General features: G+C 39.7%; 2 protein-coding genes and 1 long non-coding RNA gene across 4 annotated transcripts in view; 2 read left to right on the plus strand and 1 right to left on the minus strand.

The window, feature by feature from the left end:
* The first annotated feature begins 4,374 nt into the window (after nucleotides 1-4,374).
* On the plus strand, nucleotides 4,375-5,828 carry foxl2l (forkhead box L2-like). Its single transcript, XM_086277209.1, has one exon. It carries the CDS (start codon nucleotides 4,470-4,472, stop codon nucleotides 5,274-5,276), a length of 807 nt encoding a protein of 268 aa, XP_086133335.1. The 5' UTR covers nucleotides 4,375-4,469; the 3' UTR covers nucleotides 5,277-5,828.
* Nucleotides 5,829-6,467: 639 nt separating this feature from the next.
* Nucleotides 6,468-18,652, plus strand: tmem201 (transmembrane protein 201). 2 transcript variants are annotated; one of them, XM_086278736.1, is made up of 11 exons: nucleotides 6,468-6,667; nucleotides 7,088-7,208; nucleotides 7,303-7,497; nucleotides 7,585-7,764; nucleotides 8,623-8,987; nucleotides 9,079-9,279; nucleotides 14,577-14,779; nucleotides 15,545-15,607; nucleotides 15,734-16,024; nucleotides 16,236-16,364; nucleotides 16,841-18,652. In XM_086278736.1, the coding sequence occupies exons 1-11, from the start codon at nucleotides 6,540-6,542 to the stop codon at nucleotides 16,936-16,938; spliced, it is 1,974 nt and encodes a 657-aa protein (XP_086134862.1). In that variant the 5' UTR covers nucleotides 6,468-6,539; the 3' UTR covers nucleotides 16,939-18,652. The 2 variants fall into 2 exon arrangements, with proteins under 2 accessions (XP_086134862.1, XP_086134861.1); XM_086278735.1 differs by having other exon boundaries at nucleotides 15,545-16,024.
* The window catches only part of LOC147304954 (uncharacterized), a 36,936-nt gene continuing 31,372 nt past the window's right edge, over nucleotides 15,511-21,074 (minus strand). The window contains exons 3-4 of the long non-coding RNA XR_015126734.1: nucleotides 16,220-16,385; nucleotides 15,511-16,007 (exon numbers count right to left, since the gene is read on the minus strand). This is a non-coding gene — a long non-coding RNA (uncharacterized LOC147304954). The remainder of the gene's footprint in view (nucleotides 16,008-16,219; nucleotides 16,386-21,074) is intronic.

The following is a 21,074-nucleotide window of genomic DNA, read 5'->3' on the forward strand; positions in this document are numbered from 1 at the left end:
AATCAATCAAATTACAGTTTACATCCATATTGGTCTGGACTCATATACAGTCGTGGTCAGAAGTTTTCAGACAGTCATCATGGGCATGAATTTTATAGTGATTTGTAGGTTTTAATAACTTAATTGAACTCTTCTTTTATGAGAGTGGAAAGACTGTACATAATACAACTTTAGTGACTTTAGAAAACAACAACTGGGTGAAAAGGTTTTGAATTTATTTTGGATTTTCTCTAATCCACACAGGATGAAAAGTATACTAATACTGGGTTAAATGTTCCTTAGTAAGTTACACATGGACTCTGACACATTTGGCACCCATCAACAAGCTTCTTGTATAACACTCGCTTGATATTTGACTATTCTTCTTGGAATAATTGGTAGAGTTGATTTAAATTAGTTGGTTTGTTGGCATGGACTCTGCTTTTAGGCAAATTTTAGACAGAAGTGACACTGAGGCTTTGGGAAGGGCCATACATCCAACGAAATTAGAAATATGATCAGTCTGTCCTTCTGTTCCTCAAATCATTATGTCACAATTAAATTTGCCTTTGGGATATACTGGTCACTTTATCCTATTAGACATTTGTGTGGAACTTTGACATAACTAGCAGCGCGTAGCTTGAACCAATCCCACAGGGCAAGAGTACTAAGTGCCACCATTGCACACGTTCATATCTGGAGTCAATTTAGAATTTAACTCACGCTAACTGTGGAAACAAATTCCTGGAGAGAACATGGAAATTCCACACAGAAAAACCCCAGACTGTTAGTAGATTTGAACTCAGGACCTTCTTGCATTTGGGCAACAGTGCTAACTGCTGCACGTAGCATGGAAATGTGTTTCATGGTGGTCACAGTAACCTTCATCTATTACCACCGAATTCAAACCAGTTCATCCTCGATTTAATTTCTCACATATTTAAAGAAACTCTGTCGTGGGTTAGATGAAATATCAGGCTCATGAGAATGAAATAGACCGTAGGAAAACATAATAATAAAAAAATTTCTTTTGGACTTCATTAAATCTGCTTAGTTGCTTTCCATCCTAAAGTAATGCTTCTGCACCCATACGTGAATGGTACATTAATGATGGTATTATTTATTTAAATTTTTTTTATAGCTGGTACTACTTTGTTGACTGATGCATGTATTTATTGTTTATTAGAAAGTCATCATAGTAAAAGTTGCTGAATTGGCTTACAGGAAGACGTTATCTAATACCCCAATAAACTCTTAATATCTATTTGTATCTTCAAGAGAGCTGAATTGTGAAAAAGTGAAAGTACTCTGCACAGGAATCATAATCTATTGTGAAACACCAACACTTTAAATGAAGAAGTATGGTTGGAACAGACTGCAACAATCTCATTTTAAAGTCAACTTCAGCATATTACTTTAAATCTGAAGGCTGTTTAACACTTGCAAACATGGTTGCAGTTCTCTGGTGCAGCCTTAAACCATTTTTGCCTCTGTTATTGTTCTGGGTCAGAACTGAGAGTAGTGTTCATGATCTTTGTTTTTGGCAGTTTTGTTGCATTCTTCTTTAATCTCAGATAGTTTCAGGTACACAGATTGTGTTTAGCCTGGCGCCTGTCTTCACTCATGTAACATCAGGAAGTAAATTTATCTTTTTCTCTGAGAAAATGCACAGTAGGCAATCTAATTTCCCTTTGACGTTTTTACATCTCTGCCCAGGACACAATAATTATTAGTTTTCCATTACTCCATTCTGTCGACACCTCAAAATTGCCTTGAGGGGATTTCTTTAATTTTGTCAAAAAATATATGATTAAGCTACTTTCACAGAGCCCTGAATTTTGAATTTTTCTACACATTTCTGAAGACCGCATATGCAATAATGAAAGTCTGTATGATGTCAGATTAAAGCTACGGTCAAACTGAGTAGCGAGCAGCTAACATTCTGGTTTATTCACTGCTTGTGAGTCATGCCTGTTATCTCCTCCGCAATATATCCATGCAGCTACCTTGCCTAAACTACAAGGAGTATTTCCAACACTGAGAATGCATCTGAAAAACATTACTTCCAGGTGTGAGAAAAACTGAGAAAAACTGATAACGGTGTAGAATATTCTAAGCTCATTTTTCCTGAATTGCAAGAAGTTCATGTGTTTGGCTGGCAAGTTAGAATCAGTGGTTAAACCTCAAATTCATTATGACCACACAAAACACATGATCATTACTCAAGAACTCACACATATTATTATTATTATTATTATTATTATTATTATTATTATTATTATTATTATTATCAATGGTAGTAGTTTTACTATTTTGCTTCTGGGGATCCAGACTGTTGTCATTCTTTAAGCAATAGTTTTCCAGTGGCAGGCCTAAAAAAACTATCTACAGCAGATTAACAGTATCTGAAAGTCATGTCCTTAACAGCTAAAAATAGGTCTAGCAAAGACCTGATACATGACCTACATCTGACCCTTCATTTAATCCCTCTACTGTTCACTAAAAACTCATCAGAAATAGTCTCAGTGGAAGGGTGGCTGTCAAGAAGGCAAAAGGCTTTGGTATGCCAAATTACACAAGAACTGGACTAAAAATCAGTAGCAACATGTCTTGTGATTAATCTAAATTTAAAACTTCTGGCTCAAATTATCATCAACGTGTACTGAGGAGGTCAGGAGAGAAACACAACAGCAAGTGTCTAAAGGCGTCTTTAAAACAGGGTGGAGGCTCTGTCAGTGGTTTTGGAGTCATGTCAAAACTGATGAAAATATAAATGAAGAAAAGTCAGATTTTGATGCACCATGCAGTACTATCTCAAAAGCCTCTGATCGATATCGACCTCATATTTCAGCCCCGAAATTACCCCAAAGTCATTGCCACTGCAGTTAAAGCAAACCTGGTTCAAAAACACAACAGAAGTCTATCAAACCTCAAAATTATTAAAGCAATGTGGAATCATCCCAACAGAGAACAGAACAAAGAAGAGAACTAATGAAATATCCCTTAAGAAACCTGGAGAACTACTTATTTAGAGTACATCAAGAAATTACAAGAAATCTTTCCTAAGAGAGTTCAGACTTTGTTGAATGCTTTTTAGAAATATATACAAACTCTGTTTTTCCCCCTTTGAAACTGTATTTCCATGTATGTTTTCACATGATTAAATAAATCACTGCACCTTTTTAACATTTTCCAAGTAAACTATTAAAAAATAAGTGTGGACCATTGCACAGAAAACAATCGATTGCACTCATATTCGATCACATACATGCAAACTATCTGGTGCAAAATGTCGTTTACAGTATATGGTGCCCTGACCTGCAGACTTGCTCAGTGCAATACATATTTTCATAACTTTTAATAGAAAACTTCAGATGTGTTGTGTTTATATGCACTATGAGAGTTAAAAGCACATTTTAGACAGTATAAATAATCAAAATATTATATGAGTGTACTTAACTTTATTAAACAAATATAATGGTGAAAGCACCATTCATTAAATATTAATAGATTTACAGTAACAACAGAAGCCAACTGAAATACCCTCAAATCCTCTGCAAACACATACTAGTTTTCTTTCCACTGGTTGCTCTCCTATTGAGATCAGTGTTTCCCTATCAGTTCAGGGGAGACAGACTGTCTGGTGAGAGTAGGTGATCATTATCTACTGTCCTCAGCGGACAGACAGGCCTGCTGTTCATGCCTCACTGTATGTGGGTGGTATGCTGAGCTCTGATACCTGTGCTGCTAGTACCTCTGTGCTTGTAGCAACATTAGGAGCTGGAAAGCCCCAACCACCACGTGTCTCAGAGCTGAAACAATGTGTAAAACTGTAAAAAGGCAGCTGACTGTAACAGATCACAGATCAATGCAAATGTGTGCACGTTTGTGCTGCTGTTAAGACTTATTTTAATAGTACATTTTGTCATTATTGTGCAGCATGCTTTAACGTCTTCGACAAGTTCAAATAAAATAGTAAAACTATGTGAAGAGCATTGCTTTTAGCAAAATGTCATATATAAACAGCTTTCTTGAGTTGTTAGTTTAGGGAAGATCAAATCTACAGTTTAATATTACATATGTTTTCCCACCTGTTGCCTTTCCTAAGGTCGTGGAGATCAAATGTAGATAAGATTTTAGGATTGCTGTGTGTTAGAACATTACTTGTCACTCACGTAAACTCAGTACACCTAAATAAGTCTTTGATCGCCCTGCTTCAAAAGGGGGAATATTTTTGACTGAAGTTAAAACACAGCCTCTTGACCCCTGCTTCAACCTAAACAGCCTCCACGGTTTCACACACAATGGCATAAACAGTGTGAGAAACCCGGTGAGATCAAAGCTGGCAACAACAGCTGCGCGGTACCTGTGGGAGGAGTGTGTGTATGTGTCCGTTTGCACCTGCAGACACAATCATAGAGCTGCCTTGCTTACCGGGCAGATAGCAGTCGCAGCCGGACCCACAAACAAACCGATAGCTTACCTGAGTCATGGATGCAGAGAAGTCCCCCCAAGGTGCGCAGATTCTGGACATCGGCTCAAACTCGCCCCCTTGTGAGCCTAAAGGTGCGCAGGAGACCGGACAGCTGGAGAAGCCGCCGTATTCATACGTGGCTCTCATCGCCATGGCCATCAAGGACAGCGAGAACAAGAGACAGACTCTGAGCGGGATCTATCAGTATATAGTGTCCAAGTTCCCCTACTACGAGAGGAACAAGAAAGGTTGGCAAAACAGCATAAGACACAATTTGTCTCTCAACGAGTGCTTCGTCAAGGTGCCCAGGGTCAGCGGAGGGGACAGAAAGGGCAACTACTGGATGCTGGACCCCGCATTTCAGGACATGTTTGAGAAGGGAAACTACCGACGGCGGAGGAGGGTGCGGAGACCCTACAGACCCCCGAGTGTGCCTTACCTGGGCGGGAATCCCGTGGAGTACTCTGAGTCGCTCTACCTGCAGCCTTACGTGAGCAGCTCCTGGAGCATGTGCCAGCCCGGCTCGACCCCACCGACGGGATATGCGTCAGCTACGGTCAGCACGGGACACAGCCGCAGCGTGTCCCCGGGCACCTCCATGACCTCCTACTGCACCCCTCCTCCCCACTTTCACCATCCTCACTATGGCGCTTACCGCCGCCACCCGCCCGTGCTGGTCCCCCACAACGGGTATCCTTACGGCGGGGTGACCCAACCGATGAGCCCGGATGGAGGCACCGTTTCCGTGGCTTGCAGCTACCAGCAGTTCACCTCCTACGGCAGGCCAGCGGACCCAGCCCTGGCTTATTTAATGGACCAGTAGGACTTTTGAGTTATTTTGTGCTTTGATGGCAAGTTCACATCTGAGTTCGCCTCTCACCATTTCAGTTCGGCTGTCACTGGTTTGTCAGGTACTTGGTTTAGTTTGGCAGTTTCATATGTCTGTTATAAATAATGCTGTTGATGATTTTGTTTGTATAGATTTTGTACAGTTTTTATAAAGTTTGGGTTTTTGTAAGAATTACAGACGGCAGGTCTACCATATACCATGTCATTTTATTTCAAACTTGCCCCCATCAAGTGTGAACGGCAGGAAGACAGCTGATCTAAGGGTCTGAGGTTTGAGGTTTGCATTTTTATTTTGTAATTTTTTTTTTACTGCGGGTTATAGGCTTACAAATAAGCAAACTTTTGTTCTTTTTCTCTGTTTTTTTATATTGGTATATAATTTTGAATAGGCCTGTACGTTTGCTGTAACGTTATTTATTTGTTTTCTCCGGATTTATCCAAATGTGTGAGCTGCTATAAAAGATGAATGACATTCAAGCACTGACCCGTTTTCTCATTCGATTGTGAATGTTTGTTTGATGTAAAATACATCACGTTTGTTCAAATAAAGTTATTTTTGCATCAGAAACTTCACCCTCTCCAATTTGTTATCATTATTATTCATTTATTAATGATGATGATGATGATGATTATTGTAGAAGACTTGATACATTTTAAGCGAGGCTACCTGAAAATGCAGGTTTTAAAATGGATATTAGCTGTAATATTTCACAGACCTGTATGCTTTGTTTAAACTGTTTCTAAGTATTGAAGGTTTTTACTTGTGTAAAGTGATGGAAACTTTTTCAAGCGGAAGTACTTTGATACTGAGGAAATATAGGAAAACCTGATATTTCTAAGAAAAGTTCGGAAGCCAATAACAATAACAGTTAATAAAGTTTTATGTCCCGAACACGCTTTTTAATCTGGGTTAATACCCTGTCCCGCATTCCAACAAGATCATAGCATGTATCCTCTGCACAGCTATTTACTTACCGTCGAGGAAAAACATGCTTAGTTTCTTTCATTTTTAATTTGTTTTACTTTAATAAACACCGCCACCAAAATGTGTTATTGGGCGCAAATGAAAAGCAGCATCGTAAGCGTTAGAGTGGACAGCAAGGATTTAATGAACCCTATTGGAATGCGTCCAGGTATTGACGTACTTTCCGTTTCCGTTACAGGGGCGTGAACAAAAGGAATCGTTTGCCGCGTGCGCGCTCGCGCCGTGTTTTGCAATCTTAAAACACTACGTTTAATGTTTTTGCGAAAAAAGATGGAGACGCTTAGCAAGCTTCTGCTGGAATACCCCGAATTAATGTACAGCGGAGTCGGAGCTACGGCGTTTGTCGCCGGCGGAGCGCTCATATATAAAATTGCCACCAGGTAACTTCTCCGACTTCTGGCACCGCGGCGGTGTGTTTGTAGCTAACGCTACATTCACGCTAGCACAAGTTAATGTGTGTGGAATAAAAGAAACACACCAGTTGATTTTTTTAATTGTGACATTAAAGAAATAGTGCTTCCTGTCCTGCTCCTATTGCTCCTCTGGAGAGATCTGTGTATTTACGCTAGCCCGGGCGCTCACTTTAAGAGCAGCTGTGCCGCTAACTAACTTGATGCTTTGCAGTTTTGTGAGTCCAACTTTAGCTAACCCCGTTTGATGTTTACAGTTAGTATTTATGTCACGTGACATCAATACAATGGGCATATTCAGATGTCTCAGGCTAGGTTAAGTATTTTTGCATAACTGAACAGCAGCGGTTGCCACTGAATAACACGCTGGATTTACCTTGTTGCTTACAGAAAGAAGCCCACCCATGCAAGTGTTAACTGCTGGTTCTGTAATCAGAACACAGTTGTGCCCTATGGGAACAGGAACTGCTGGGATTGCCCCAATTGTGACCAGTACAATGGCTTCCAGGAGGTAAGTGTTATACACTATGTAACTTGTTTCTTAAGTGTGGTAATTCTTTTTCTCTAACGCATATACATTTTTTTAAAACTGTCTGTGTTTTCAGAATGGGGACTACAACAAGCCCATTCCTGCTCAGTACATGGAGCATCTAAATCATGGCATATCTGGAAGCCTTCCTTCATCGGAGACACCTAAGACTCTGCAGTGGGTCAACTGTCAGATGCTGCTTTGCCGGAAGTGTAATAACAACCAGTCTGCAAAGATCAAACAGTTGGCCTCATATATCCCGAGGGATGATGTATGCACTTTGTTTCTGTCACATCATAGTATTGCCCAACATGCTGTTCTGAAGAATAACACCAAATGCCGTTTCTTTCTCCCGTAGGAGAACTACGATGAGGAAATTGAAGCCTACAAGCATCACCTGGAGCAGACTTATAAGTTATGCAGGCCATGTCAGACAGCAGTGGAGTACTACATTAAATATCAGAACCGCCAGCTTCGTACGGTGCTTCTTAATAATCAGCTGCGGCGCACCCGGGAGTCAGACATGGGCTTTGTAAAGGTCAGTGCAACCCAATCTCACCCAATCAGGCAATATTGTGAATTATTTAATAAAAAAAAATCACACATAAAAGACACTAAATGACCAAATGCTGTAGCATGCAGGGTGTTTGACCTTTAGCCAGATACTAAATAACATGATTATTTTAGCTGAGACGAGCAGGAAACTGCCTTAATTTTAACTTTTTTTCTGTGATACCATCTTGTTGCTTTTTCATGTTTAACATAATTTGTTCATCTTGAAATGTAAGAGGGAAACTTTCATCCTTTTGCTCTTTGTTGTTACACCTAATGACATAATGCCTTATCAGTAGCTATTTAGTGTGCATTCGGATCCTCTTTGACCTACTCAAACAAAATAGGCAAGTGTTCAAACAGTGAAGCGATCAACAGGTTTCTTGTTTTCATGGGTCTGCTGATAAGGATTAGCGCTTTGACACAGTCAAGTCCTGCTTTTCAGCGTTTAAAGTGATTAATCAATTGTTACCGCTTCTGCTCCAGTGTGATCTGTGACGTTAGGCGTCATGTCTAATTTCAGGTTGTGTGAGGATACGAGTGAACGATATTTAACCACTGCTGTGGCTTTAATGGAGTGCATTAAACTTTGACTTTCTTATTCACACTAGTGATTCATTAATGTGGTGCAGTCCTGTTACCCGTTTCTTGGTAAAGCACTGAACTATAACTAACAGTGCTTTCAGTTCGTTTAATTGGCATTCAGACCCCTGTTGTAGACTTTATTAACACTATGTTGACATTGTATGCTATTAATTTCAGTATGCTGTGAAAATGTCACAATAAGAGCCTGTTTTTTTTTTTTTTTGTTTTCTTTGTTTGGTTTGTTTTTGTCCTCCTGCAGAGTGCCCAGTCCCTGTCCTCTCCCATGGGAGTCGTACTCTTGCGGGCCCTTGCCTTCCTAATATGTGCTTTCCTTGCTGCCACAATTTTCTGTGAATTGCCAGACCAGCCTTCGTCACCTGATGGCTCGCAGACATTAAGTGGTGGGGTTGTTCCTCCAAAGCCTCAAGTCCACAATGAGTCTACCCACACTGATAACAGCAGCAGAGTGTCGCCTGTGTGGCAGAGTCTCCTGGAGCTGATCCCAGACAAGGCCATAGAAAATGCCGAGCTTGCGTGGCAGCATGGGAAGGACAACCAGCTGGCTGTAGTCTCTGTTGGCCTGTTAACTTGTCTCACTGGTATCTTCTTAGCTGGACCTGCAAGGTAAGCAGCCACCATTTTATTTGCCTTTGGATGGACTGTTCATAGTTCCCAGTTTAATTAAAACAAAAAAACTAATCTTGCTGCATTTCAGGTTGAGGAGAATTGATGCTGTAGCCTCTGTCCTGTGGTTCTTCATCCTGTGCCTCTACATGGCCGAGAGCTACATGACTGATGCCTTGAGCTGGATGTACACAACGAAGCTTGTTGGCGTCTCCCTCTGTTGCCTCGTCAGCTTTGCTGCTGCCGTGGCAACTCGTAAACCGCTGGGCGCACGGAGAGCCAGATACCGAAGGTCAGAACCTGAGCAGTACTGTTCACATTGTATTTGAAACCGTGGATTATACAAAAACATGCCGTCTTTCCATGAATGCTTCGCATTCATAAGCATCGGATCAAAAAGCATCAATCTAACAAGTGTTATTGGTGTATTTTTAATGTTGTCATTTCTTTTCATTTCTGTCACTGTCTGTTTTTAAACCTTCAATCTTCCAGCTCTGTGTGAGAATGACTGTGATGTTCTGACATGTGAATGATAATCTCCAGATATGGCACACGACCTGAAGCTAGTCCCTTCTCCTTACCAAATCCCACCTTCAGCCACACAGCCACGTGCTGAGCAGGTGCTTGATGCATCAATTTTTGGCAGTTAAAACAATTTTGCATCAGATAATATTGTTACCTCATGGTAGTGCTTTGTCCTTCTGCTTTGAATAATTGTTATTGTCATTGTTTTTTATCTATTCACTGAGAGAAGCAATGAGGAAACATTTCAGTAATCATAATATCATAAAGGTATTATTTATAAGCTTACTCTAATTATTATCAGTTATAAAGTCCTAAGAAGGTTAACAAGTAAACTTTACAGGACCTTCTGACATTTCAACCTATTGGTGTTCTCTATTCAAATGACTGATTATGTATTTAGCATCATTATTACTGCACCATATATGTGAAAAAAATGATGTTTAAATAAGCTCATTTTTGCAACCAGTATATTGGGTTATTAACATTTTTGGTTTTAGCTACTATTAACTGCTTTACACTTTACTAGATTGTTTTGAATGTACTCGTTTAACACTGTTAAAGCTGTGGGGCTTCTAACTACAACTCACTGCATGAAATACTAATTTGTGTAAACACTTTATACCACACATAAGATGTGGTATTTGCGTAATCACACTCTTTCTCTATCGCTTCACATCACCTACAATTTTTATTGGCGTTGGATATTTTCTAATGCAGCCTGTTCTGGTGTTTTTACCTCATGTCTTTGGCAGCACCAGGAGGTGACGTGGAGCATGATGTGTAGTGATGTTAGCTGACAGAAAATTTGCATGCCTGCAAAATCTGCGAATTTTAATCGACATTTACTATTGTAGTTTGTTTATTTATTCATTTATTTATTTTACAATGGTTTAAGTATTTAGCTGCCCGAGTTTGTTATTCCCAAATTCTGCAGTTTTTCTCCTGTCTCCATTATTGTTGTGACCTTGTACCCTTTTGATTTACTTTTAGAACATTCAGTATTCGTCTAAAGTTGCATGATCTTGACTTTAAGCAATTTTTGCAAATACACATTTTCTTTGAACTGTATCATGCAGAATTGGCCAATATTTGGCCTTGCAGTGGCATTAGTTCACCTTGAGACAGTAGCATGAAGTTTCTCAGTGTACTTGGCAGATCGGTTGTTTGTTTCTTAAAGCTTCTTTGAGAACTTATCAGTTCTTCTGTAGATTGCCTTTGTTACTTGTCTCACTTAACACTGAGTCCAGTATTAAAATCGGTTCTCTCCGGTGGTTATTCATTCATCAGCAGGGCTCCTTGCGTTGTCTTGAGTTTTAGATACTCTTACTGGTCGCTTCGTTACTTACTGATTGCTAGTACCAGTTGGACCCCCTTTTGCCTTCAGATCCATGTTAATTCTTCAAAACAGATTTAAGAGGTGCTGGAAACTTTCCTCAGAGATTTTGGTCCATATTGATATGATAACCTCACACAATCTCCCGTTTCACCTCATCCCAAAGGTACTCTATTGGATTGAGCTCTGGTGACTATGGAAGTCATTTGAGTGCAGTGAACTCGCCGTCATGTTCAAGAAACAAGTTTGAGATTATTTGAACTTTTTGACGTGGTCTGTTAAGATGGCGACACTGGTCATAAAGGGATTGACATCCAGCATAAAATCTTGGCCAAATCAAACATGCAGATCATGAATACATTTAGTATTAGGCCTTTTTCCATTACTTCCTACTCGACTTGGCACGACTCGTTCTTCATTACTAAAGAGTACCAGCTAATATGGTTGAGGTCGTTATAGCAACGCGGTGGAACATCCATTGACATCATTTATTTGCGACATAACAAAGGTGGACGTCGAGGCGATGTGATACCTGCTGCTCGGCCTGTGGATTTTTGTCAGGCTCTGGGACCGTGGTGTTGTTTCTCTGTCGTTTCCCTTGTTTCCAGGTTACAAAAATGGTGGTTTTCAATTCCGTGAAGGAGATTCTCTCCTGACTCATCATGTGACACCACTGACTAGCTGATCAGTGGTATGCAGTCTGTTTAAATCACATTTTCAGATCGCCTCAGAACCCTGGTCGCTTGGAATACTGGTCAAGTAGGTACCAAAAAAGTGAGCCCATGCGAATCGTAGCCTCAGTTTACGGTTCTTAGCTGTTGGAGATCAGAGATGCTGTAGCCCATCTGCTTCAAGGTTCAGTGGGTTTTGCATTTAGAGATGCTCTTCTACATACCTTGGTTTTAACAAATTGTTGTTTTGGTCGCTGCTCCCTTCCTATCAGCTTGAAGAATTATGGTCATTGATCTCTGATTTCTTGGGTTCAACAAAGCTTTTTCACCCAGAGACCTGGCACTCACTGGGCATTTTCTCTTTTTCACACCATTCTCTGTAATGGTTATATTGGAATATCCCAGTATATTAGCAGTTTCTGAAATACCCAGACCGTTGAACAGGTTTGTGTGTGTGTGTGTGTGTGTGTGTGTGTGTGTGTGTGTGTGTGTGTGTGTGTGTGTGTGTGTGTGTGTGTGTGTGTATCCGGCTGTATGTTTGGGCTCATTGTGACATCGAGGAATGATCAGAGCCCATCAGAGGCCTCTGATGGTGCAGCATGATAAAGATCTGCATATGCAAAGTGTTCAAAGGTTTTGGAGAGTATTTATGTGTACTTCTTTGTGTCATATTTTGATGCTTTTAGCTGTGGGCTCAAAACTCAAGTTCAAAATAGCCTGTAGGTGACTACCTGACAGGTACTTGGCTTGTTTCAGCATTTGAGGTATCTTGTGTAAGCATCAGTTCCTGGTGCCCCACCCCTCTTTCATTTTTAATCGGTGCTCCACTCAGCAACATCTTGGAGTCTTTTCTCAGGATCAATCTTAAATTGTCCTGCACAAGCTCTAAATGAGGCGATTTACAGCTAAAATGACGACCTTACATCACTCACAACCGTATTAGCTTCCATTATAACTAATGCTACCTTTGCCAGTATTTTAACAAGTTGATATGTGATAAACACTAATGACCGTTTTAAGTGCACGTGCTAACATTTCATCTAACTTGTTTGAGTTTCATAGTTATGTTTTACTTGTGTTGGATGTAGGGGGTATTTATTTTACTCTGATGTGAGAAGGTGTTACAAAATAATGGGAGACAAGGTGCTTAGATTGTGATTGCTCATCAGTTTTGTAGTGTTGTAACTGTGGGTTTAAACTGTGTTGCGCTGTTCTGTTGAGAGATTTATGTTGTCAAACCAGCGCCTGTGGTGTAGTAGACTTCACATGCTTTGAGTCTAAGATGGTAGATGATTGATCAAGTTATGAACTTGTGTGACTTTTCACACCTGATATACATCAAAAAAGCACAATGCAATGCTGTATAGTGCCGCAGTTTTTAAAAAGAAGAAAAAAAAAGTCATACTGGCTGTTTATACTGTGACGTTAATTGCTAACGACTTGAAGGCTTTTTTTGTTTTGTTTTTTGAACTGCCGCATGTGACAAACTGCATCTTAAACTCAAAAGTAACGTTCATCACAGAACAAAACAAGCTGTATTGGTTAGTTGTGTGACGTACAGGGTGTATCAAAAAGAACCATCACGAATTCAAAGCGCTTTAATCCTGCGGCCGAAACGCATACCGTTAAAAAGACGGGGCTTGTCGGTTTTAATGCGGTCGCTGGTAGCACCAGCAGCTGCAGTGGCCCCAGACATGCTCATACAAATATGGGAGTTTGACTATCGTTTGGACATGTGCCATGCGTCCAGAGGGGGGCCAAATTAAGGACAACATTGTATGTAAAAAATTTTATATTCAGCCATGTAGTTTAAAATTTACCACAAGCTTTTATGTCCATTATTTAAAACGATAAATAAATAAATCCTTTTGAAACTGAATGATTCGTCTTGCTACACCCTGTATTTGGACCATTGTGTGTACTAAGGGTAAGAAAGAAAGTATTTTTACCGTTTGGTTTGCATGTTTTTTAAATGATATTTGCATAATGACTGGTTTGAGTGTTTCTATTTCTGCGTGTTATTTTTTTTTAGAGAACTCCTGTTTCTACCTGATGAGCTGTATGACTGTAGACCTCTTTGTGTCAAGTGTCTAGCTCTAGAAGCACTATGTTCAAAGTGTTAACTGTAGAATTAAGCTACTATATGTGACAAATTATTGTACTTCATTATTATACTACTGTTACTATTTATCCCAAGTATGTTTATCTAAATATTTTAGTAGCGTCTGTTGGAGAAACACTTGGTACTTTTTTAAAAAAGGACCCGTTGTTATGCGAAATCTTGATACTTTTTTACAGTTTATCACAGTTTGATCACCGACGATGTGTTTATATATCCTGTAACAGCCTCAGAAAGGAGCTCCATCCCTGCTCAAAGGTTTCCTGCAACATGCTCGATGAAACACTTTGCGTTTTGGGTGCTTAAATGGTTCATTTGGGTATCTTGCTTTTAATGATGTGCTCCATTTCGGAGGCTTTGTGGTAATGCTTGCTGTACATGGAATATAATAAACGACTGATAAAAGGAATTGTCTTCTGCTTGTTTTTCCACCAGCATCCTGTCTCCTTCTGCATGTCTCTTTCCAGTCTGTAAAACTTTATTACTCAACTTTGGAGGCAGTGGAAATAATCAGAAGTGACCTGATTATACAAAGAAGCTTTATGTCGCTGCTCTGTGTGGACCCATGAGTGTGTGAAGCGTTTCTCTCGTCTCTCCCCGTCAGCTGCTGCGTGCTGTCACACAGCTGCTGCAGCGTTTCAGCGACAGCCTTGTCGTAGCCTGCCTCCATTAGTGCTGACATTAAGGGGTTGTCAGAGCTCATTTCTAAGTGTGTCCCCAGTTTTCTTCTCGCACTTGGTCTTTAAATCAGCATATGTTTAATTGTGGTAAGCAGGTAAAATTCTTAATTGTGTTTACACTATTTGCTCTATCAGTACCCAATTTCCTCTCCTCAGAAGTATTATGTTAGACTTTCTGTATGTAAGTATTTGTATGTTTTTGCTGCTGTGTTACAACTTTAATTTCAGGTAGTAGACCATTCCGTTGCTCTTGTGTTGCAGATACCTTGCAGGCAGCTCCACAGTCCCTCCTTTGAGCTCCACCGATGTGGCGGACACTTTCATCCCCACTCCGCCCCCTAACCTCTCCCAGCTCATCAACCGCCACCACGGTCGTCACGAGCGGAAGGCTTCCCCCTCCTCTCTGCCCGGGCGTCTCAACAGAGCCCTGTGCCTCGGCACCATGCCCTCCCTCACCAGGACAGGTAGCGCGGGATGTTTTCCCTTTCAGTTTGTGCTCGTGCTGACAGATATTTCTGTGTAATCCTTCTAATTGCTTGTTGACGTTTATCTGTGGTCTAACGGCTCAAAAAATAACATTTCAGCAAAGGGAACCGACACATCTGTGCAAATTAATCAAGTAGCTTCAGGTGTAGGTTGGGTTTAGTATTTGGAATTGTTTGTTTTTACAGTCAGTTACACTGTAGCACTTTGCATGCTCATGAGGTTTCTAATTACGTAGCTCAGTTTTTATGGAATATCAGCTGAAATATTGCCTCTGTTTACACAAACGTATCTACAGTATTTGCATTTCTTACTAAGAGGTCATTTATGCTGAAGTGTTTGCATAAATATACATTATTTTTTTAGACACTATGCAATGGAGACAGGATTTTTCAGAAATCTCTGGCACATCTGTGCTTAAATTTCTCAATTTTATTTAAAATGCAAACATTAAAAAATGTGTGTTTGCAGTGTAAAGCGTATGTTTTAGGAGCAGTCGTGGTCCTACAGTAGGCGGCCCATTTGCAGCTGCTTAATCTGACAGATTTGTCACTAATTATTTACTAATATTGTGGATTTTTAGTGTGAAGACTATCAATTTTTCTTTGAATGTGATAAACTAAAACCTGAGTCTCAGCATGAAGTTGTGTAGTTTTAGGTTTATGAGAAATGCTGATGCAGGTTTAAGTGAAAACATCAGTTTGTGGTGAAAAGTTTTATTCATTTATTTATTTTTTAATTTTCAGATTCTGGTTACCTGTTTAGTGGAAGCAGACCAGCCTCACAGTACAAAGATTCACAATCTTCAGGTATTGAAAGTCCTGGCGATTCTGTGACCTCTGTTCAGTTTTTCATTGTAAGCAACAGCTCGGTGCTTTTTTCACTAAGACGTTGCTTAGTGAAAACATTTTTCACCGCTCTCTTTTTTGGCACAGACTACTTTTCGCTCAAGTCTGGGAGCCGCCCATCATCCCCGGGTCCCTCCCCAGCTCCTTCGGTAGCTGGTTCTGTTACATCCAGTTCAGGTTCTGCCAGACAACGGCGTCCCCTCATCAGCCCTGCTCGTCTCAACATTGGTGGCCAGAGACTCCGGCTTTTCTCAGCAGAGCCAGAACCCACGCTCATGTTCCCACCTGCGTCTCCATCACATCTCCTGTCTGAGCCGACCCCTTCGGTTTACAGCGGCTGCTTTTCACCCGATGTGTCACCCTTTCAAAGTCAAAATGGCAAGTATACATAAGGCTGACTGTTATAGGAAGACTTCTGGCAATATTTCTTATTTTGTTTGTCTGTTATTCCTGAAACTACCACCAGGTGGCAATATAAACTTTTTTGGGGGGGGGGGCAAATCCACCACACAATGAAACAAATCGACTTGTGAACATGTTTAGATGGTTTGGTTTGTGGTTTAATGATTTTACCTGATTGGCCTTGCAGATTTGAGCTCCTTGTTAAGAGACGATAGTGTGATTGAAGAGGAAGAGAAGCGAAGCAGCTCCTCAGGTTCTTCTGCTTGCCTGGTCGGTACTACAACTCAGTGTCCAGAGGGCAGGCGTTCTCCAAAAGGTAAGCAGTTTGATTTCAACCCTGCAGGGAGATGGATGTATCTATGTCAGAAAATTTAATATTTGTATCATGCCTGTTGGCTAACTGGGTTTTAAAAGATTTCAGTCTGCTTGGGCTGATACATGAGAATGTCTGTGTGTATCATTTGAAGCTGCTTTTGATCTCTGTAGATCTCTACAGTGACTGCAAACAGATTTCCTCTTAAAGCAATTTCAGTTTAAGTGACGGGAACTAATGCAGCATCCCATGTATGAGGGACAGAATATTAAGAACACTGCTACCACACAGCTACCTGTGGGTCTTTGCTTCATTAAAATCAATTCAATGAACTTGATTGTAGTTTCTGTAACTTCTTCTCTATTTGTTCTGATTTAAAGGAGGGGGGAAAGTATTTTGTGACGCAGACACAAAATGTAAAACCAGATGAGGTGGTTTGATGATAGGGCTCATGGCTCACGTTTGCCTTTTCTCTCCAGATTTTGCGAAGCGTCTCATATGGCCGGGGCTTCTGTTTGCAAGCCTGACTGCCAACCTGTTCTTCGGCTGCCTCTACATGTACAACAACTGGAGATGAGTGTCGACAGAGCTGCTGCTGCTGCCCCGTACAGAGCAAGTGTGCCTCTGGCCCCTTGACTAACCTGTTGTTCCTGCGCAACGAGAGGACATACAGTAGTGCAAGAAAATATCACCTCTCTGGTGCTTTACCTACTGTTTGCCGATGCAAATTGCAGATGTCAGAAGAACTGTGCAGTAAAATCAGATCTTATATTTGTGAGTCATTAGTGCTCAAACGTGAAATGGGTTTTGTTTTTGCCTTTTGATCACTGCTCCTCTTACACAAAGACAGGTGCAAATGATAAGAAGGGGCAAAAAACAAAAAAAAGATGAAATTGCACTGATGGCTTTTTAAAACCTGCGCTGTGAATTGTGCAATAAACATGTACTGTTCAGTCGACACTGCTTGGGCACAAAGTCGCGTCTTACCTACTTACACTGACCGAGTGCATTACCTCCCTCAACTGAACATCGCTGGATCTCTACAGCAGCCAGAAACTGGTAAATGTTAAGCGACATGTTTTCTTGTGGTTTAGGTTTTGTTTTATTGGTATTTGTACTGGTGCCATTACATGTCAGCTGAGGAAAGTAAAAAGTGGTGCTCCGTTATTGTTGGCCTATTTAGGGTCAAAATAATTCCTAACATTTCCATCTCATAAACATTTCTCAGCAGTTCACTACAAAAAGGGTTCTCACCAAAGCGATTCAGTTTCGGTTCTTTCTTACTGTAAAGCTGTTCATAAGCAAGTTTGTAAGTGTGACAGCTCCTAAGGTCAAGTGTGGTTTAAAAATAAAAATAAAACATTTCCAGTATATGGAAGAAATTATGTTTGCTGTCTCTCTGTCTGCACAAGCAAGCCGCAGAGAGGGAAGTTTTCCTGCCAACTCAGCTGTGAACTAATTTATACGTTACTTTTGTTATTACTCATAGTCAAGCATGTACGTTATTACAGATTGGAAATATTTTTGCACTTGTTTTTCTGAATTGGCGGACGTGTTCTACTTTACGTGATTTAAAAATTGTTTGAAATTGAGAGCACGGATGTTTGATTGTTATTTGTGTGCATGTTAATCAACCGATTCTCAGAAAACTTGTGCATTTTTAGACTCGCAAGCTGCAATTAAATAGGTTTGTGTTTCTTTTGCATGTGATGCAAAACAAAAGTCGTATGAAATTTGGAAAGATTTTGTTCTGTTCAGGTGATTATTGAATTATTAAGTGAGTAATTTGACTTTGTTGCAATATTAAGTTTACTTATTGGTTTATGCAAAGTTACTTTGAACCAAAGTTATAAATTATTACATTTGTCTGGCAATAGTTGTAGAAAACTATCAATGGACGGCTTTCTAATGATTTGTAGTGTTCATTTTAATCATTCAGTGTTGTATGCAGATATTTGTGCTTGACTTTTCTTTTTTTTTTTTTCCTGACTCTAAATTGACTCAGTCATTGAAAAAGTATGAAATGTGCTAAAATCTTGATGCTTTCTTAAATCCCAGTTAATTTTCTCTGGAATGGACAAGCTATCATTATTTTTATTCACTTGAAAGTCAGTTTGTTTGAACATGTATTTGAACTTAACTGTTTTGTTTCTCAGCCTACGTCATCAGTTTTTAAAATCAGAGGTTGTCTAGTTGTTATTCCCTTGTACTAAGCAACACGTTTGATCTGTAATTGTGGAACAACAGTGGTTTCATGTGGACCTGTGCTTTTTTTTTTTTTTTTTTTTTTTTTTTTTTAAATAAATAAAATTCTTTCCCTAATTACCTCTGTGTAATTACACCTGCTCTATCAAAACAGATGTTACAAAATATTGCCAAAAGATATTAGCTCATCTGCCTTCACACACACACACACATATGAACTTGAGTGAAGTGCCATTCTCAATCCATAGGAAAAGCTTTCCATAAAGTTCAGGAGTGTGTTATAGGGATTTTTGACGTTGGATGAGAAAACCCGGCTCGCTGCCTTCACGTCAATTCAACTCAAAGGTGTTGTGTCGGGTTGGGGTCAGGCCAGTCAAGCCAGACTTGCTCATCTGTGTCTTTATAGACCTTGCTTTGTGCAGTGATGGCGGTCATGTTGGAACAGGAAGGGGCATCTCCAAACCTCTCCACAGTTTGAGAAAATATTCTGCATACCTAGCTGCTCCATTTTATACACATGGGGCCATGAAAGTGATTGAAACTTGTGTTCAGTGTGCTTCCAAATGTTGTGCCTTAGCCTACCTTAAGCTCGCCCCCTTCTGGCACCGTTAGGCATTGTCTGAGTCTTTAAATATTCTGATCTCTGGCCTGCCTCAGCAAACTGAAGCTTGCACTGAAGTGTTAAAACATATGATTATCTTTAAGGGTTGCTATGGCAATGAAAAGCTGAATTTACACAGCTGATGAGAGATTAACTGTAAGTGGACTGCAGGCAGCGGTCAAGGGTGAAGGAAAGAGTCTTGTAGGAGGGAAACTTCGATTTTATAGCCACAAATTCACTCCACTATAACCATGATGGGTTGGGATCTTTTGTTTTTAAGGTAAATGTGTGTGTACCCTTACATTATAGAGCCACTATATACTTCTTTTCATCAGAACATTTTCTTTTTATTAGTTCTAAAAAGGCTTTAGGTATAAAAAATAATTATTTATGACCAAATAATACCATAAATCATGCCATTATATCTTTCTGACCTATCATGGGTAACTTTATGACTCTTTCTAAAATAACTTGCACATAATAACAACATGAATTATGTTTGCGCTCTGATCTTAATGTGTTGTTTTCTTGTCCAAAGTTCATAAATAGCCATCTTCATATCTCATTATTCATCATCTGTGTAATTCTTTATTTCCTTCCCTTTAAGCCCTGAGCTGTACTCCTCCACTTTTGTTTTCTCCACTTTCATTGCAAGTTAAGTTTTGATGTTATTTTTGGTTCTTCCTTTTTCCAGAGAATGGACGACCCATTCTGCGTTAACGTCAGATAAGTTATTTTGTTTTTTCCTCTCTGCACATCATCTCACCTTTAATCTTCATAAATCGCATTATCATCTTAAGGAAGGGAGCCTAAGCTTAACACTGAGTCATTGTTTAGAATAAATGGTGAAATACAGCAAATGTAAACGGCAAACGTGTTCGAGATTGCTCATTGCACCCTCTGTAACAACCATGACTCTACAAACCTGAATGCTGAATTAATCAAACAAATTAAATTGTGCAAACTTGTTTCAAATCTTTTAAGTGATATTTTCTCCCTTTTGAATTTTAGAAATTCAATATTTTTTGATTAACTTCAACCATTTCGCATTGAAGTTGGCATCACTCACAAGTACATTTTCACTCTACTTACTGAACGAGTGAGAGGAAAGCAATCGACATGAAACCTCTTAAGCAGGGACCAGACTCCAATCTGGACGCCAGTGACCAGTTATAGTACACCAAAATAAATAAGTTATAGATTTCTGTAATTTTAAACATTTACTACTTAAAATCTTTGTGTTGTAATAGCACTTCATTTTCTAAATAACATATCTCAAAGTGGGTCATATATGACCCGTGATATGAAAGGAGTTTAACCTCCCTGCACCACTGTCTATGTTCACTTTTTTTTTAAACAAACACAAAACTACCCACAACATTTTGTTATTTCAATTCATCATTTGTAAGTTATGCTTTCTTAATCCCATGGAAAACATGAATGAAAGTAATATAGTTTTTCATTGAGCTGACTTCATCATTTTAAATCCAATCAAAAGCTACATGCAGAAGCAAGTCAACATATTTAAACTGTGAAACACTGGAAGTTTGTTATGCTGACTTCATCACTAATTATGTGCTGATGTTCTGCAGATATGATGCTTAAAATGAGAAGCAGCACTGCAGTTTAAGTAAGGTGGAGGTGATGAGAATCGCATTACATTTGCAGTTTTTGAATATTTTTGGAAGAGTGAAATATTTTCACCAGCTGAGATGAAGAATCGGGTGATCCCTGCGGTTAGTAAGATTAATAATCTGGGAAACAGACGACTCAAATGTCTGTACAACAGTGTCATTGCCAGTTCTTCCACTTGGAGCTAAGATGTTTAGCTTTTCCATCTAGAGCAGTGTGGTAGAATCTGACTGGTTGCATTAGATCAGACACTTTTAGAAATAAATGCATTTCTT

This window comes from Aulonocara sp. 'chitande type north' Nkhata Bay, linkage group LG20 (genome assembly GCF_057382095.1).
Source record: "Aulonocara sp. 'chitande type north' Nkhata Bay isolate Kocher_YH1m ecotype deep benthic linkage group LG20, A_spYH_male_GT1.1, whole genome shotgun sequence".
In the NCBI taxonomy this organism is placed as follows: Eukaryota; Metazoa; Chordata; class Actinopteri; order Cichliformes; family Cichlidae; genus Aulonocara; species Aulonocara sp. 'chitande type north' Nkhata Bay.

Excerpts from the sequence above, each read along its gene's own strand:
- foxl2l (XM_086277209.1), top strand. The coding sequence starts at position 4,470 with ATGGATGCAGAGAAGTCCCCCCAAGGTGCGCAGATTCTGGACATCGGC.
- tmem201 (XM_086278735.1), top strand. The coding sequence starts at position 6,540 with ATGTTTTTGCGAAAAAAGATGGAGACGCTTAGCAAGCTTCTGCTGGAA. Across the intron at positions 7,498-7,584 it reads CATATATCCCGAGGGATGAT|GAGAACTACGATGAGGAAAT; the intron begins GTATGCACTTTG and ends TTTCTCCCGTAG. Across the intron at positions 16,365-16,840 it reads GGGCAGGCGTTCTCCAAAAG|ATTTTGCGAAGCGTCTCATA; the intron begins GTAAGCAGTTTG and ends TTTTCTCTCCAG.